The sequence below is a fragment of the Leishmania donovani genome, chromosome 31 (assembly GCF_000227135.1).
Source record: "Leishmania donovani BPK282A1 complete genome, chromosome 31".
Taxonomy (NCBI): Eukaryota; Euglenozoa; class Kinetoplastea; order Trypanosomatida; family Trypanosomatidae; genus Leishmania; species Leishmania donovani.
In genome coordinates, this window is record NC_018258.1 from 961,255 (window position 1) to 979,469 (window position 18,215).

The 18,215-nt window shown below is 58.3% G+C and overlaps 5 protein-coding genes across 5 annotated transcripts; all 5 read right to left on the reverse strand.

The window, feature by feature from the left end:
• Nucleotides 1–619: 619 nt before the first annotated feature.
• LDBPK_311980 (transcription like protein nupm1, putative) lies at nt 620–2,056 on the reverse strand (the record flags this gene model as incomplete). Its single annotated transcript, XM_003863239.1, has 1 exon — nt 620–2,056. One exon carries the CDS (start codon nt 2,054–2,056, stop codon nt 620–622), a length of 1,437 nt encoding a protein of 478 aa, XP_003863287.1.
• Nucleotides 2,057–3,693: 1,637 nt separating this feature from the next.
• LDBPK_311990 (hypothetical protein, conserved) lies at nt 3,694–5,412 on the reverse strand (the record flags this gene model as incomplete). Its single annotated transcript, XM_003863240.1, has 1 exon — nt 3,694–5,412. The coding sequence occupies one exon, from the start codon at nt 5,410–5,412 to the stop codon at nt 3,694–3,696; it is 1,719 nt and encodes a 572-aa protein (XP_003863288.1).
• A 2,975-nt stretch (nt 5,413–8,387) lies between these two features.
• Nucleotides 8,388–8,948, reverse strand: LDBPK_312000 (tryparedoxin-like protein; the record flags this gene model as incomplete). Its single annotated transcript, XM_003863241.1, has 1 exon — nt 8,388–8,948. One exon carries the CDS (start codon nt 8,946–8,948, stop codon nt 8,388–8,390), a length of 561 nt encoding a protein of 186 aa, XP_003863289.1.
• Nucleotides 8,949–13,196: 4,248 nt separating this feature from the next.
• Nucleotides 13,197–13,511, reverse strand: LDBPK_312010 (tryparedoxin-like protein; the record flags this gene model as incomplete). The annotated part of the gene is made up of 1 exon (XM_003863242.1): nt 13,197–13,511. One exon carries the CDS (start codon nt 13,509–13,511, stop codon nt 13,197–13,199), a length of 315 nt encoding a protein of 104 aa, XP_003863290.1.
• Nucleotides 13,512–14,819: 1,308 nt separating this feature from the next.
• LDBPK_312020 (hypothetical protein, unknown function) lies at nt 14,820–15,032 on the reverse strand (the record flags this gene model as incomplete). Its single annotated transcript, XM_003863243.1, has 1 exon — nt 14,820–15,032. One exon carries the CDS (start codon nt 15,030–15,032, stop codon nt 14,820–14,822), a length of 213 nt encoding a protein of 70 aa, XP_003863291.1.
• Nucleotides 15,033–18,215: the final 3,183 nt, after the last annotated feature.

Consider the following 18,215-nt stretch of genomic DNA (forward strand, 5'->3'; position numbering starts at 1 on the left):
GCGTGTGCGTACCAGACCCTGTGGTATCATGCACTGAGGTGGCTGGCAGCACGAGGCAGAGAGGGCCCCACACGACAACAGACCCAGAAGAGGGCACCCAACAGGCACCAAGGCAACGGCGAGGGATAGAGGGACGCCGCGAACTGAGACGAACGGAGAGAGAGAGAGAGAGACATCGATGCATGCAACGGGGCTCGACTGCGCAATCGCCTCCGCAGCTTGACCGCACTTTGCAGTCTCTCCCCACACATCCGTTCCTTCTGTAGTGCAATACGCATGCGCGGGCGCGCTGTCATGCCGACCGTGGCGATTTAGGTCGACACGCGCGTATTAGCGATCTCTCCCGCGTGTCTAGGAGGTTCTTCTTCAACCTCGTCAACCCGACTTGTGCAAGTCACAGATGCAATACCTTCCAGTCTCTCATGAAAGACAACGGTGACTGCTCGGCATTGAATACCGGCGCTCGCGGGATCGCCGCATCCGTGACGCAGAAGGGGACGAAGGCTTGCGACGTCGAGAGGGCGGCCTCTGGGAAGTTGACGATCGCACATCTCGTAGTTAGGGTTCATCTAGTCTCTGTCTCGTCCGTTGAACATTTGTGTCTTTGCAACATTCGTGCTCACTCATGGCAAATCGGTTCGTGGACGCCCAAGGAGCTGTCCAGCGGTTCTCCAGGAGCGCTCAAGGATGGGGCTGGCGCTTCTCCGTCGTTGTAGTGAGACCGAGACGCGGTGTCTACGCTGGCCATGTTGTTATTTGTGGGGGTATTAAAGAAACCGCTGAGCGCGACGTTGTGCTCGACATCCTTCCACGTGCGCTTGTGGCAGCGCGGCTGCCGATGGTCGACGTGCTCGCCAGTGTGCACCCCGGATCCACCACGGACGGCATATTCGACGTGCTCCGCCGACGCCACGTGCGGCGAGGTTGCATCTGTCGTGTCGTTCGAGTATGTAAACAGACCGGGAGACGCCGCGTCGCACCCGCTAGTGTTTGCAGACAGCGCAGTCGGGTGCGGGGATGCGCGCTGAGTGTCAACTCTGAAACCTTCCAGATTGCTGCGCTCGACGTTCATAAGGAACGGGTACGACTCGCAGTCGGTACCGAGCACGTCCTCCAGCGGACGAGGTGCTGAGCTGGCCACGCTGGCCGAGCGGCCCGGATGCACATGATTGCGACTGCGACTGCCACAGGCCGTTCGGGTGCGGCGACGAGCGCCTCCACCAGTCGCGCTTCCCTCCCCGTCATGCTGTGACGACGTAGAGACGGACTTTGAGGAAGACGACAGCTCCGAGGAGGATACCATCTGCGCATACGCCCACTGGTTAAACAGCTCCAGCTGCTGCTGCTCCTCGCGGCGACGCAGGCGCTGGCGCTGGCGGTGACGCAAGTACGACTTGATGGTAGCGACTGTGCCTTGGCTGGCGCGACTGCGCGCAGAGCCACGGCTGCTTCGCGAGCCACCGCTGCGCGAGCTGCACCGGTCATCGTTATCATCATGCTCGCCTACATGCACCGTGAAATCACCTGAGGGGGGTCGGAGATAGGAGCTGCGCCCGTACGCGACAGTCGACGTCGTCCGCACCGTCGTCGCTCCAGACGTTAGCGTTGTTCGACTGGTGTCAGAGGAGTCGCCGGCAAACTCGTCCTCGCTCACCGCGCCTTCTCTGGCGCCCTCGCGCACATTTGCCATGCGTGCCTCGCGGGCAGCTTGGCGCTGACTGCGGCGCTCCTGGCGGGCCCGACGACGCTTGTACTTCTCCATCGCCTTTTCGCGCAGGATCTCCTGCTCCGGCGTCAGGCGCGGCGGCCGCGAGTTCAGCGGAATGCCCTTCCACTGACGCTCTACCGCGGCCGCCTCGCCACTGGAGGACGAGCCCAGCTGCTCGGGGGAATTGCGCTCGCGCCGCCAGCGGCGGTTGCCATTGGCCACACCACCGTTCGGGATCCTGAGGCAGCCGAAGTACATCAACGCAAACAAAGCGAAAATGATGCCGAAGCCTAAGGCGGCAGCGCTGGCGACACAGAGGAGGGCGGCGGCTGTGGCAGAGAGATGCATCTCGAGTGGGGAGGGGGAACGATGAGCCGGGAAAGCGTAGGCAGAGGGAGAGCGGACTCGCTACAGACGGTGTGCCGCTCAACGCTGTTTCGCCACGACGCTCTACAGAATGACTGCGCAGGCAGTCACAGAACTCTCCGCCGGCTTTCACGAGCTTCTTCTTCCGCTAGAGCACCATAAGGGCGCACGTCTCTCTCAACGAGGCGAGAAACCCCTTGCCTGTACCGTGCGCCCGAGCCCAGCGAAGCGAGCGAGACAGCCCGGGACGTCGTGACACAGCAGCAGCAGATGCCAGCAGTAGACTCAGAGTCGTGTGCCTGTGCGTGGGGAGAGGTTGGGGATGGTGAGGGAGAGGGAGACTGCTTACGTAGAAATTATCGCGCGGAGACTACTTGCTTGAAAGAGACGCATACACAGATGTACTAAGAAAACAAAACAACAACAATAAAACGAAGCGGAGGGAGATGGAGGATGGAGAAAGGAAGGGGAAGGCTCAGCGACAAGGGTGAAGTCTATGGCGAGGAGTAACCATCCAACGATAACAAAAAGGCGGCTCGTATCGCGTCGTCCGTTTCGCTGGAGAGAGAGCGCGCGGGCTGGACGTATCGGCTTAACCACCACTACCACCACAACCAAGCATTACGTTCATGCGCCTGAGTGTTGCGCAAAGTATGTATTAACTTATATAGACAGCTGCTCCGTATGCTTGTCTGGTTTCTCTCTGTGTCTCTGTTGCGATGCCCCGCAGTAACAGGTGCTTGAAGCTGGTAAACAGGCACACAAACCTACGCACGTGCACGGAGAAGCGATCGACGTACCAACGCAGCCGTGCTATGGCTAATTTCTTATGAGGTGAGTAGTAGGATGGAGGGGTGAGAGTATGTGCGGGACAGGTGGTACGTGAAGGCGTAGGACCAAATAAGTAAGCAGGCGTGCGCGTGTGTGTGCGTCTTCGACAGGGGGCGCGGCATGAGAAAACGCGGTGCACATTGATAGACACCGGAAGAGAGAGAGAAACAGTGGATGGTGAGAGTGAGCATTCATGGGCATGCCCGAGACATAGCTGAAGTGAGGAACAGACACACCATCAAGTGGCAACGGTCCAGGCCTTGGCGCCGTAGGAGGTCGAGCAGAGGAAGAGGAAGGGTGGAGTGCCTTCTCTTCCCCCTCCCCCCTCAAGCGATCGCCAGCACTACAGCCACTATGAAAGAGGATCACGAGCTGTCTCTGCGCAGCTTTCAGCATCTCTGAAGTCTCGGTGCTGCTTCTTTCTTTTTGTTAAAAAGGAAAAGATCCACAAGAGGCGCAGAGTTGGAGCTTGCCAACGGGCTCGCACGCGCAAACGGGGGCAGAGAGGGGGGGGGGCGAACGGTGAACAACATTGTCGACCCATCGCAGGGGCGCATCGGCACTGGAGTACAAAACACAGACCTGCACGGCCACAGAAAGCCTTTCACGTATGCCGCTTTCGTTGTGTTTTCATGTTCGGCACATGACGAAGAAGAAACAAGCAAACAACAAAAGAAAAGAAGAGCCGTCCACGTGCCCTAATATGTTGTGCCGTCTCTGCCGAACGGTGCGTCGGGCACATCCGCTGCCGCTGTCCGCCCACCGCACGGAAGAGGCGAGATCAACTTCTAAGCCTGTGCTCTCGTCCCTCCAGAGCTTGCCGAGCAGGATGCTGTCACTGGGTCACTTCCAGGCAGGGAGAAGGGAGAGCGCAGGCCGCTGCTCCACCGATTCGACGACGGAGAGAACGTATCGACATGGAAAGCGTGCGCTCCGGCGTTGCTGCCGCTTCCTTGCACGGCACCTGAAAGCGACGTCTGATGGTGTGCGTTTTCAGCTGCCTTCCTCGGTGACAAAACGGGGTGGAGCGGCTTGACGCCGGTGCGCGCGCTAGCACCTGCCCCTTCCGCTCCAGGGTGAGCGCCGGAAAGCGGTGATGATGAGTCCAGGTGCGGGTAGGATGTCGCCCCTGCCAGTCCCACGACGGGAGAGTTGACAGACGTGGAGCGCCACGACTGGTAGCTATGAAAGGAGGCATTCAAGGGCGGCAGGCCAGCGGCCATGGTTGGATGATGGAGCGGGTACGGCGCCACACTTTGGTCATACGGGGACGCCATGGTACCAGCTGCGGTCCACCCTCGGCCGATCCCGACCGGACTGACGCTCGCTGCGGATGCCCTGGTGCTCACTTGGCGATCTAAGAAGACGGGAGAGGTACCGTGCAGGCTAATCTGGTCAAAGCCGTTTACGTTTCCCAGCCTCGTCGTTGGGGATAGTCGGCTCAGCGTCTGTTGCTCCTGCTTGAGCAAGAACTCGCGCAGCTGCTCCAGACGAGGATGAGCGGGGCCGTTGTGCAGCGAAACGTCCTCGAAGTCGTCGGAGGTGCTCTCGAGATCTTCCCGACGGTTGCGCGGAGCCGAGGAGAAGGAGTTCACTTGGTGCAGGCCCTGGCTAGGGCTTGTGCTGCCACCTGCGTCATGGCGCGTGGGCGACTTCTTGCGTCGGCGAAAAAACTGGAGGCCGCCAATGCTGCCGCTCTGCAAGCTGACGCTGTTCGGAGTAGCGCTCTGCCAACCGTGCCGTGCGTGCCGCGCCGACCCGGCTGGCGAGCCGGGTCGGAAGCTCATGCTCCCCACGCTGCTTTCGGTGGCGTAGTTGTTGAGGGCACCTCGGGAGGCTGACGCCATACTGTACTGAAGCTGCAGTTCCTGTAGTAAGGAAGAACTGAGCCGCACGTTGGGTGTATTCCTGTCGGAGGTTCGCCGGCCCTCGTACTCGGCGCGGCCATAGAACTCTGGTGAAGCAATGCGATTCTGTTCATCCTCGAGGCGCTGCTTCTCTTCGAGCGTGAGCGGCGGAGGGCCGGCCTGGGGCACACGTTCGACACCGCGGAAATCAAGACACACGTCCTGGTCACCATGATGCACGACGATTCGATTACGTGGCAGATTGCGCCGTGGACGCACACGGGTTTCAATGGGGATACCCTCCACGCGCTCCGCGTTCGGAGATGCCGGCCGTACACCGCCATCGAGGCCATAGTAGTAGTTGTTGCCCTCCCCGCGATAGTCGATGGCGTCGCGATCGGCGTAGTTGTCGCGAATATTCTGGCTTGGCCTCTGACCGCTGTTGTAGGCGGCGCCGTCATCGCCTCTGCCCGCGCCCACTTGCACACTAGGGGCCTCCCCAAACGCGCTCTCCTCCTGAAGGGTCACGCTCTCCGCATCCGCATACAAACGGCGCGATGGCGCATGCAGGGCGCTGTAAACATGAGTGACGCACCAGATTATGCTCGAAATAGCGAGAATAGCACCAGCGATGCTGCTGATGAGTATGAGCGAGCTCATGATCGTCTCTACAGGCGGGCGACCGGAGTCTGACGAGGCGGAAACGAAGGATTATGTACAGCCGAAAGGCCTCCCCCTCCGCACTCCGAGGCCTGTGAGCGGTGCAGACACAGTCACCTGTGCAACCCGACGAGTATCCAACTAGGTGGGGGGAGGAGCAAGCAGATAATGACTAGAGCTACACACAAAGTAAAGGATACAAGAGGAAAAGGCATCCACTGGCCGTCCTTCAACCAAACAAGCTTGGCTGACCGAGCGAAATGGGCTTCGCGCTCTGGTCAGGCAAGACGCGCGCGTTGCTGCAAAAAAAAAAAAACGACGTCCTCGCGTCTGTTGGGCGCTCACTTTCGATGGAGGAGGGGGAGGGGGAAGAGAGAAAGGACAGCGCGAGACGCACAAGGGAGGGGGGAGTAACGAGAAGACAAGCGCGAGCGCGCCCCGGGGCAGCGGTTTTCGGATATCAACAGCAGAGAAACCGATCGACGTACGTGAGCTCTGCTTTGATCGCGGAGAGTCGAGCAACAACGACGGCAACAGCAACAGAAAAACAAACAAAAAAAAAGAAGATAGCCCAAACATACGCAACGACGATGCCGCGACGCGATCGCACTAAATTTCCTAAAGGGAAGAAAAAACAAACGAGCAGAGACGGAGAAACACACGGGAGGAGCAGACAAGCGAAAGGGAAGCTGCACGCGAACGCCTGACCTTAGCGCATGGAGCCAGAAGGCGACACACGAGGAAAAAGAGAATCAACCGCACACAATACTCAAACGGCAAGAGGAGCACAACAGGAATGAGAAACAAGTGAAGTTCAGAGGGAGGGTGAGGGCGGCAGAGGGGGGAGGGATGGCGCGTAATCCAGCAGACACGGCGCCACGGAAACACAAACAGCTAACAAACCAAGGAAAGACGTGGAGAAAGGACCGGCGAAGACTTTGGAGGGCAAGGGAGGGGAAAGTGGGGGGGGGCACAACGGTGACAACGACCAATCAACAGAGAGTGACCAAATCCACGTCGAAGGAAACCCCAGACGGCCAACAAGAGTGCGCTGAACAGGAAAAAACAAAATACAAAAAGATCTTATGCATGGCAGGGGTCAAGAGAGCGCGCGACGAACAACAGAACTAAAAAGAGGCGCTTCACTAGAGTCCCGAGTACTACAGTCCCAACAAGGGTCGAAAACGCGCACAACGGCAAGAGGCAAGAACAGAAGAGGTGGGCACTTAGCGAGAAGAACACCAACCCACCCAAAACGCAGAGCGGGCGAGAAGATGATAGACCTACGCTTTCTATTTTGTGGGGCTTCTTTGACTCTCGCGCAGTCGCCGTTTTTTTTTTTAGGGGGTAGGGGAGAGGGGGTAGGGGAGGTCAGAGAGAGAGAGAGACCGGGCGAACGAGCGAGCAAGGAAAGGTGACCACCAGCAGACAAAAAAAAAACAAAAACAAATACCATCAAAGAATAGAGACACGCCGCACCTCCTCACACAGAGCGATCAATGCTTGACGCTCCGCTTGCGCTGCTTCCTTTCGCGCTTCGCTCGGGACTCTGATGAATGGTAGAGAGCTATCGATGTGCGGCAATATGCATGTAACTGTCGTTTTAGAGCAGCAGACTGCGTTTTGCGTGTGCAGAGGGCGTGGGGGTGGGGGTGATGAATAGCGAGAGTGAGAGAGACTCCGAAGTGAAGGATGGGGGAGAGAGATGGGGACGGAATCGTGGGCACACGAGATGTGGGGCCCGGTGAAAGTGCAATGCGGCGCGTCACATGCTGCCGAAACGTGACCTACCCGCATGCAGAAATGCGTGTGTATGCCGGAGGCTGCGTGTGGGCGTTCGCCACGCGCCACGGTGCACCAGGAATCATGCTCCCACCCACCAGTAACGCGCCAGAGGTTGAATACGCAGCTGCTTCTCCTTTAGAGCCCTCGGGTTCGTTTTGAAGCCGTGTCGCGCAAGCTACCGGGCGAGGAGAAATGCATAAGATGAAGCGATAAGAGCAGCAAACAACGTCCCTCGCAGTGCAGCCGGTCTTGGCTGCAGCGGCGGTTGGTGTGGCGTGCAGACCACATCCGCGCTGAGGAGCTCAACAGGGACGAGCATGGCGGGGTGTGTTTCGCGCGTGTATGCGCCTGTCACGAAATATAGAGACGAGTGCGTTCCGGTGAGGCACGGCAGCATGCCCTCCGCGGATCACTTCCTTCACAACAGGAGCAGGTGATGCGCTCCTCTGAATCCGGTGGAATCCAGCGCAGGCGCGCTAGTTGCTCGCTCGCTCTCTCACGTGAGCGTTGCTTTTATGCGCCAGGTGGTAGCCGCATCGCGATGGGGTGGGCGGCAATGAGAAACGGCTGCAGGTATAGAGAGGAGGAGACACAATAAAGATGAAGGAGAAGAGAGAGTCATGGGTACTGTTGCAGCAACCGGAAAAGGAGAAGCGAAGATCAAGCCACTCTGTCGTCGAAGACTTGCTTACATGCGCTGTGCACTGCGACGCACACAACCATCGTGGAACCCGGGCGCACCACCGTTCGTCGAGGTTAGCCACATCGCCCACTCTTTCGGAAGCTCCTTGCTAAGATGGTTTGATTTCCTGGTAGAGCCCAGCGCAACAGGCGCACGTGGAAACGCTGGTAAAAAGATCGCACTGGACCATTTCAGTAGTCTGCACAAGCATGGGCACGCGTAAGAGAGTGCACGACGTCTTGGCCGCGTAAACAGGAAGTTAAGTCGGTACCACGACGTCCTTTCCGCCCGGAAGGAGTAAGCAAAAGAGGGCGTAGAGAGTGTGTGCGTGTTGGCGCTCGGGAGAAAGAGAAGTCAGCGATGCCGACCGCCGTGGCCGGCTTGAAGCACATCACGTTTTGCACGAGGAGCAAGGACGGCGCTGTCCTCAATCTAACGCTCGCCCGCTCACTCACTCGTATTTGATCGACCCGTTTGCGCTGACACATCAGCACTAGTTCAACGTACATCACGAGCTGCGCTTGCTCAGTGAGTAGAGGAGAACCAAGATGCCCAGCACAATGGCTGCCTTACGGGTGTAGTCCAAAATGAATGACTCAGCCGGCTGCTGCGGCTCTGCATCGGGCCAAGGAAAAAACTTTCCGAACGGGTCTTGGGTGACCATTTCCCGGCCGCATCGCGCAATCAGCTTGCGCGGATTTGCGTTCTCGAACACGAGAAGCGTAGGAATGATCTTGATATTGTATGTGTCGCCCCACACCCGCGCCATCGACCTGGCATCCGCGTACGGCAGGCAGTAGTAGTCCCCGTGCGACTCACGAAAGTAGCTCATCATCTCCTCCTCAGATCGATCCAATGACATGAACACAACCTCGAACTTCTTCTTGGCGTGGTGAGTCTCGTAGAAGCTCTTCAGCAGCGGGGTGAAGGCGCGGCACGGCGGGCACCAGCGTGCGGAAAAGTACATAAGCACGTACTCCGCGTCCTTCAAGACATCGATGGCACGAACGGCGCTGCCGTCCTTGCAGAGGAGCATGAGCTCCGAGTTGTTGAAGAAGTTGGGCTCCATGCAGTAAGTCGGGGTACGTGTCTCTGCGCGCAACGAGAGCGAGGAGGCGGGAGAAAGCAGCAGCACGAATGACGCAAAAACGAAGGAAAAGCGCAACAACAGGGAGACGCTTCTGCCTTTACATTTCGTTGTTCCGTTGTTTGGGCGACTCCGAGTAAGGCACTCGCAGGGCATCGCCGCGCGTCATGCCGTTTATAGGGAACGTACGAAACAAAGGCGAGAGCAGGGGGCGGAAGGGGGGGGGGGTGAGCATACCGAAAGTACATAAAGTACTGAGCTCGGCTGCTTTGAGATCTCTGCGCCACATCCCGTGTGCTGCGTAGCAGGCGAACACGAGGGGGGCCGAGAGTGGCGGTGGGGAATCCGGCAGCGTTGCGGCCACCCCAAGCGAGGGCTACCTCTTTTACGAACAGCGCACATCCGACTCGACTCCCCGCAACGACGCATCCCCAGTTGGGATCTGCCGCGGCGTCACTGGCTGACGCGCTTCGTACTGCACCCTCAATTACGTTTTGTCTTGTGCATCTTCTCGCGTCTCCGCTTCGCTCACAACACCGACGTTGGCACTCGGGCAGAAAAGAAGCCGCAACCCCGGTGCCTGCGTGCTTCTCGATAACGCCTCGCTCCGGCCGGTGTGCAGGGCAACCAAAACAGCGCTTCGTGACGCCGCTAAGCGAGTCGCTTACGGATGACGTCATCAAGCACACACACACACACACACACACAAGCGGAAATAAGGAAAGGCAGAGGGATAGATGGGTGGAGCGGAAGACTATCTTGTGAGTGCGGAGGAAAGTGTAGGAGGGGAGGAGGGACCGTGTACGGAAAGCACCCAGGAGAAACGCAACCTGTGAGATGGAAGGGCAATGTTCTGCACAGTACGGCGAGCAGAAAGAGAAGCGAGAAGAAATAGAGAAGTCTTTCAGGGTTAGGTGGGGGGGGGGCGTGGTAAAGGGACGGAACGGGAAACGACGAATGGTTTGGGTGGGGGTGGAGCACCACAAATGGTACTGAAGGAAACACTGTTGCGGCCTCTTGTCCGAGCCCGCTTAAGAGGGGTGTCTCCGCTTCGCCTCGTACTGCGCACAAGACCGCCGCGGGGAACGGAGAGGGGCCGAGGAAGGAAAAGAATGGACTGCATGCTTTACATGACACGGTTTTGTATCGAGACGGATGATGTGCGCCCGACCGCACTAGGAGCGTTCAGCAAACAACCACCACCTGAAGTACAGTTGCCGGGATGATCAGAAGAAAAATCAAGGACAGGGAGACGACCGAGTAACTGGGGAAACAAAAAAGAGGCCAGCGAGCCGAGCCGTCCCCCCCCTCGTGCCTTGCCTCGGATGTGTGCCGGAGGCGGATGACACGAGAAAGTACGTTGTTCACATTATGCAGTCGGTGCTCTGCAGGCGCACAGGGCATCGAGGACAGCGGAAGAGAGCAGGACAGGAAAGAACGGGCAGATCGAGGGAGCCGTGACGAAACAAATCGAAGAAAGCGGCGGGTTCCGATCGATGGGAGGCGAGGGCCGCTAAGAGGGGTGGAGAGACGGACAGAGCCCGCCGTCCAAAGAGGTAGAAAACGCAAAAAAAAAACAAAAGACAGAGCGCTTGATGTGCCGTGAAGCGCTCGAGGAAATAGGCGCGCACAGGCGACCGAGGAGACGCGCCGATCATGGGCGCAAGTGAAAGACTGGAGTGTCAGCACGGGCAAAGGCAACGGCACAGAGTGAGAGAAACCCGCAACGGATGACGGGAGCGCGCAAAGAGACCGGAAAGGAGCTGGGGGAAGTGGGGTGGGGGGAGGGAGGGACAGCGAAGGAAACAACCAGGAGTACCTCGACGCACGAGCGTGCAACAGAAGACGAGGACGGGGCACCGTCTGCGGTCAACAGACGATGTGAGCCAGCGCTCTTGACATAAAACGCAGCGCTCGCCAACGTGTAGCACTCATGCCTCTGGTCGCGCTTTCGCGTCTCCGATAGCCGCGGGCCTCCGACGCGTCTTTGGCGACGGACATCCGCTGCACGCCCTCTCTGTGAGTCGATTACCTCACGAAGCACCGCCTCTGCATCGACGACCGCCACGGCAGACATCAAGCCCTTCAAAAGGATGCTGCATTGGCTGCACCGCGGCTTTCGTACTGACTGCGGATTTCTGCTGCCCAGAAGGCGCAGTCTTTGTCACAGCGGCGAAAACGCGAGGAAGGAGGGGGAGCCGCGCGCTAAGGAATCGAAGAACTGGCTGGGGCCTCTAAAGAGCCCATCTCTCGCCTCCTTGTGTTCCCTCCGCTGAGGGAGACAAGGATGGCCGAGCCGTGACAGCCCGCAGTTTTCCCCTGTCCTGCTCAGAACACGAGGGCTGAGCAAGGCTTGCCTTCGTGCCATTCTCGTCCGTCGCCTCTTCCCTGTAGATGTGATTACGCCGGTAGTGCAGCACAACGGACCGTCGAGTGGGAGCTTGAGCAGAGGCAGCGGCCGTTGTCGCATCGGCATATCTCTTCGCAGCAGCAACGCGCTACACACCCGGGCTGCTTTGCTCTCATCCTTGCCTTTCTTAGCCGCATCCTTGTAGGCATCTCCGCTGCTGCTTCTTCAGCCGTAGCTGCCGCGGCTTGAGGGGCTTCAGCTGCATGCCGGCCCGCGTGTGGAATACAAGCGTTTCGGGCGGCCACTCCAAAGTTAGGCTTGAACGCAACCGGGCGCAGTGTACAGACGCGACAGTCATAAAGTCCCTGACCGCACGGACGCTACGCTCCGCCCCTTCCACCGTTACAGATTGGCGAAGCTCAGAAGGGCCCCTTATCGGCTGCTCTAGCTCACAGATTGCAGGCATACCGGCACTTGCTTGGGGTGTAGGCGTGCATCCTCTGCCACCTGTGCCTCTAGCTTGCCTGCATCCTCGTACTTCAGACAGGGTCAGTCTCTATGTGCGCACTTGGCGAAGCTAAGCATAGCATCCTTGAAGCGATCCGTTAACTCCAGGACGGCCTCGAACATGTGTGAGACGCAGTACTTTCTGTAGAATGTGCTCAACTGTGCGGTGCCCAGCCATGTCGCGCAATGTGAACGACGACGTACTGCTTCGTGCGCGAGGCCTGGCAGACACTCACGGTGAAGCCGCCTTGATGTACGGGGCTGCAGGGAGCCTTCTTGTGGAACAGAGCCGATGAAGTGTTGAGACGAGGGAAAGGAGAGGAGATGCGTTGTCGAATGGAAAGCGAAGACTCCACCACGGGGAATCAACAGAGGCGTGCGTCGGCATGCCACTAAGAGTTGGCTGTTAGTGCGCGGGTAAGGATACACCCTCGCCGTACGTTTGAGCGTGCGGCGTGCTGTGCGCTGGAGCGCATGTGCGTGAGGGCCAGTTGATACTCACTTGCAAGACGCTGTGGACGAGCATGAGAAAGAAAAGACGCAGAACAAACTGGAAGGGGCGATGCACATCTTCGTGTTGGTCTGCTGCACCACGCGAGTGAGGCTGGGGTGCCGAAAGAAGCCCTCGTACTACTTGGTATTGCTGAGTGAGCCGTGATAGTCCTGTTGCAGGGAGATGACGGAGTTCTGACAGCACTCTCTCACTGGTTTTCGTTTGCCATGAGAAACCTCCCTCGGTCTTAAGACTCTAGGCAACAAAAACCGATTAGCGCGACACGCGCACCCGAGTGCCCACGAGAGAAGAGACTTGAGTACTTCGTTTCACGAGGGGGCATATGAAGGAATGAGCAACGGCATGCGCGCACACCTCTTCTGCTTCCCGCGCCCAACAGTTACTGGATAAGCAAAGTCAGCAGGAGGATCGCCAGTACTACAATGGCCGCCGTTTTTTTTTTCATGAAGGAGTGTCGGGCCGCGTTGATGATGGCGGCGGCGCTATGCCACGGAAAGCTCTGTGCGTCCGGGTCACGCAGTACCATGTCGCGACCATAGCTCGTCATGACACGTCGCTCGGCGTTGTTTTCCAAAACTAGCAGCGACGGAATCGAAAAGGAGCCCGTGCTGCTGGGCCCAGTCTCGGCCGATCGTCTGCGCAGCATTGTATAATAAAGCGAGCCAGTCTCCGTGCGCCTCGCTGAAGTGCGCCCTCATCTCATCTGGTGAACTGTCGCTGGAGACGAAGAGAACCTCGAAGTTGTGCTTTACGTGATGCTTCTCGTGAAATGCCTTTTTGCTTTGGCGTGAAGCGGCGGCATGGCGGGCACCAGTGGGCGGAGAAGCAGATGAGCACGTACTTTTTGCCAGCGAGGACTTCAGCGGCAGCAACAGTGCCTTGTTTGCGCAGCAGCTCGATTGCCGCATTCTCGAACAGATGCGACATGAAAGCCAGAAGAGAGGCCGCGTGGGGCGGAGCGGCTCTGCGAGGAAAAACGCGGCACTATTCGTGTCGAGGAGACATGGGCGGCAGCAAGTGGGAGGTACGAAACGACACACAACTTGGCGAGAGAGAGAAAGACAGTCAGGGGGGGGGAGGGATGCACATAGAGACATGAAGGGCCGTGCGGAAACGCGTGTCGGCCCATGGAGGACTTGCTACAGCAACAGACGTGGGTGCGCGAGAGCCGCATGACAAGTGCTTCACGCAAAGCAGCGTCGTGTACGCTGAATGGCCCTTGGCAGGCAGGCGCACAGCAACGCACATGCCTTGCAATCCTCCCGCAGAGTCTTTTTGCTCACACAGCCCAGAGGCCCACGAGTACTGCCTCGCAGGGGCAGTGCTTCGCTTCATGTACGAGGGATTTCCGCCGCCTCTGAGCGACGCCGCAGTGCGTCGCATAAAAGCAAAACGCGACAGACGGTCAGCGCCGCGAAGGAGTTCGCCTACGCGAGAGACGGCAAGATCCGCCGACCAATGTACGGGTACATGAATGCCCGTGTATCGAGCAGATGTCCCATCATGATGGCGAGAATGTCCACTGCATCACCATAGCAGCCCTTCTCTCTGTTTGTGCGATTCTTTGAACAGCAAAGGAGCTGACGGAGGGGGAGGGGGCACACACCTCTCAGCGCGCCGTATCTCAGGGCCTGATACACCTCCTTCCGCTCTCTGTGAAGAAGCCACTAAACCCCCCTCCTCCACACCTAACCTTGCCAATGCCGAGCTACTTCTGGTGCTGACATGGCCTAGTGCCTGCGGCATAGCGAGCTCCAAGCGATGTACCGCTGCTGATGTCGGCGGTCAGGTCCTGGATGGCGTGGTGCTGGAGTAACCTGCGGCGGCGAACACGCTTGCGCCATCCACATGATGTGCAAGGTGCCAGCGTGGCTCGAGCGCATTCCGCCCACGTCCCTCACACCGCCAACTGGTGTGGGGAGCCTGAGGCCACCCCGAGGGAAGGATGCGCCAGGTGGCCACCGGCACTAGTGGGCGCGGCTGTGAGGCGGGCGGGCAGAGTGTGAGGCAGCGGCCACGCTCAGGTGACTGAGTCGGTGCACGGCTGTAACGCGTGTGTGCAGGGCTGCTTCGCACCACGCGATGGGGGCCTGTGACCGGCGTGGAGGGGGTGTAGAGTGGAGCTGAGCTCATGTATGGCAAAGAAGCGGGCACGCTGAAGGAAAGAGCAGACAGCAACGGCAGGGAGTCATAAAGAAAGCAGAAGAACACATGCTGCAAAGCAAGACGAGGTAGTATCTACGTGAGAGATGGCGAAAGCGAGAGAGGAGGAGGGAGAAGGGGGCGGAGGTGGTGGCTATGCGCATGTGATTGCACGCAGGCGCACTCACAGGAAAGCTCTGACAGCTCGCAAAGGAAGACGAGGGAGGGGGCGATGTTGACGTTGCCTCGTAACACCGCCCTACGGCGCACAGAGCAAAACAACGTTGGGCGACAATACCACTACAGACTTGTTCGTGCGAGAGGGGGAACGAAAAGGCCTCTATTTATACGCGGACAAGCAACGACCACACGAGGCGTCCCACGAGGCGGCTCTACGGTGCAGATTTGCCTGCATCTCTTCGAGTCTCTTCCATGCTGCTGCGAACTCCTTTGACCGCTTCTCCTTCACCTCCTTCACTTCCACCGCAGCGCCCTCGAGCTGTGTCAGCGTGAAGGCCATCAAGCCATCAAGAGTCCTCTTGTACAGCTCCATGCCACCGATTTCCTGTGCCACGCGAACCCTCTCCCACTTGGCACGCTTCGTGGAGTCGAGCGTACTACTCAGCTCTTGTTGGCATCGCTGCAGGAATGGTGTGGAGGTGTGCGTGTAGGTAGTTCGCTATTGTGGCAGCCTCCTCGCCATCGCCGGCGCGTGGAGGAGAGGCTGTAGGGGGCGCACTGTGACTGCAGCATCGTTGCCACATGTTGACGCCAATCAGACTTCACTGCTCCTTTACAGGGCCCACGCGCGTTGGGTGAGGCTGGCTCTTGTAGAACCTGAAGTTTTGCAGCTATAGCAGCTGTATTGGACGTGTTAGTAGTACCGAGCAATGTACGCACAGGACTGTGACCTGACGAGGTGCTCGTTTGAGGGGAGAACGAAAGGGAGAGCGAGGTGTTGCTGACAGAACTCGGAGGTGGGATAGCGTTGACCCCCCCCCCCCCAATGACTCGTGTCGTCTGCAATAGCAGCGTGTTACTCCTCCAGTCCATCTGCCGTCCCTTTTTCGGACTCAAAGGACTTGTAGCGCATCGAGGGTGGCGGCGCGGCAGGCTAGCCTCGATGACTATCGGCATTTCAAGATCTTGTGGCTGTACCATACGTGCGCCTCCCGTTGAGAAGCGGGGCGCACTCATGAGTCACGTCGGTCACACGGCTTTTACAGTGATCCCAGACAGATGGAGAGGACGCTGTAGAGCACTGCTTTGCTGCGACGCCATCCATGCAGGTGAACATCCCCCCCGCTGTGAAGCTAGGGGGAGAGGTAGCTGCGTTACCTGCAACCGATTTGGAGGCGTGCTTGTCTCCATTTCCTTCTTTTTGGTGGGACGGCGCCAGAGTTCTACTCGAGGAAAGCGCTTCCATCGCTGCAGCGTTGCCGTCGTCGTCGTCAACGCGCGCCCTTTGCGACGCCCACGACGGCAGCAACGCCTTACACACATGCCTACCACACAAAGCAGCAGAAGGCTACACAGGCCAACCGCGACGCTTGACCAGAGGCTGTAGAGGGCGCCGGTGGATGCAGAGCTCTTGGCGAGTCCCCGGGCATCGCCTTGCCCGTGGGGAAGAGCAACGAAAGGAGGAGGGGGGGAGGAGGAGGAGGGGAGGGGGGGGGACATGACAGCGAAGCCCGCGACTTTATCGCAGCACCATCCGCCCCACATTGTATGCACATGTGCTTATGTGCGTGCATATCAGGGAAGAGAGAGAGAGAGAGACGGGGAGGGGCGGGGGCACGAGCGATGAGGATGCAGAGGTACTCCGCCCATGGCTAGGCGCATACCGCACAGTGCTGTCACACAAAACAACACATATGCACATAAAGCAGAAGACGGAGGACGCACCAAGGGCTGCGACTGCTGCAACGCATGGAAAGACGCGCAAGCGTTCTTTCTGCTCCTCACTGTTGATGTTTGCTTGGTTCCATGACATGGTACGAAGACAGGTCACAGGCCTAAACGAAAAGGCCGCAGAGGCAACATGATGAGCACAGCAGAGAGATGGGTGAGGAGGGGGGAGACAGAGAGTGAGAGAATCCCCTCCCCCTTCCCTCCTCCCCAAGCATGCGTTCTATGCAGCTGTTTCGTTTGTTGGTGTTCGTTCTGCTCGCTGCTCAGAGGGGCTGCGCAGAGCCGTCGCACGTGCATCTGTCGTGTCGAGAAGGAGCATTAACACCGACGGCAAAAAACAACAAAAAAGGGAGACACACCGGGATGGAATCGCCATCGTCGCCGGTGCGGCAAAAAAAAAAAGGGGCACACTTGCTTCAACGGATGAGGAAAGACTCAGAGACAGAGGGGGAGGGGGTGGCGGAGGGAAAAGGTGACGGTAGAGAGGCGGAGGGGCAAGACACTCACCTCCCTCCCACGCCATCTCCTTTCCTCTGCCTCACTCCCTCCGCCCGTAGGCGTCGACTCGCAGAGGTGAATGTGCCTGAGAAGTGCGCAGCCACGCTAGGCACACAACCACTCTCAAGTTGAACAGACACATGCACACGGAGGCGAAGGGAGCAGAGAAAGGAAAGCCATCGGCACGATGGAGGGGTGGTGGTGGTGTTGGCCGAAGACAAACAGCAAAGGAAGGCAACAACAGTGACACCTGTCTTCGCGGGCAGGGATAGACGCGAATCACAAGAGAAAAGAGGGAAGAGGAGGGAAGGGGGCTGTGGTGGGGGAAGGCTGCAGAAGTAGCAGCTGTCGTATTCGTAGGAAGGGGAAACACATACAAGCACATATCGGTTATAATACTAATGAAAAAAATGCGCAAGGGACACGTGCAGGCACACGATGCTAACACAGACACAGGCATGTCTTGGTATTGTAATACACACGCACACACACAAAACAAATATGATCGAAAAGACAAGTTGAGAGGGAGGAGGATGAGGCAGAGCGGGGAAGAAACACGCCGGAGCACAAAACTTTCGGGTGACAGCTTGCTGCTCTCTATCCGAGTAAGCAGCGCATCGCGCGAAAGCCAGCCCAGAAACAAAACAAAACAAAAAAAGGTAGTGTCTGCGAAGGGGGAGGGGGAGGGCCACGCCACGCGCGGATGTGGAAACCCTCACGACTACTCGCACCCGCATCAAGCACATCACGACCTTCGCAAAAGACGACTATGAACAAAGCCTACACGGACGGGGAAAAGCGGCCCCTCTCCCACGCCTTGAATGCGCCAGCGGACATCTTCCTCCGCCGGCCCACGGTGGCAGCATCGCATGCGGGTGTCGTCTGTGTAGAGCTCTCAGGGGAGGGGGAGGAGAGAGGGAGGGGGGAGGGAGCAAGACAAAGACCCTACGCTGCTGCTCCTTGCTGGCGATGACATGCAATTCCTTTGACCTACGATGAAGTCCATTCGCCAGCGGAGACAGACGAGGGATGATGATGAGTGCTGTAGCCGCGGGGGTGGGTGGGGCAGGGGGGGGAGAGAGAATAAGCAACAGCAACGAGGAAGGGCTTGCGCTAAGCGCATACAGGACCAGAAGACAAAAAAGAGGAACGCGCTAGAAGAATGCGGATTTCAGGCGCACGACTCGTCTGCTGCGACGACAGTTTCACTGCTTCTTTTGCTGTTGTGTATGGCCGACCTCGTTTCACCACATCCGCCGGATGAGGCCAACGCACGTGCGTTCGAGCCATATATCGTTTTTTTTTTGTTTTGCAACTCTTCGCGGTG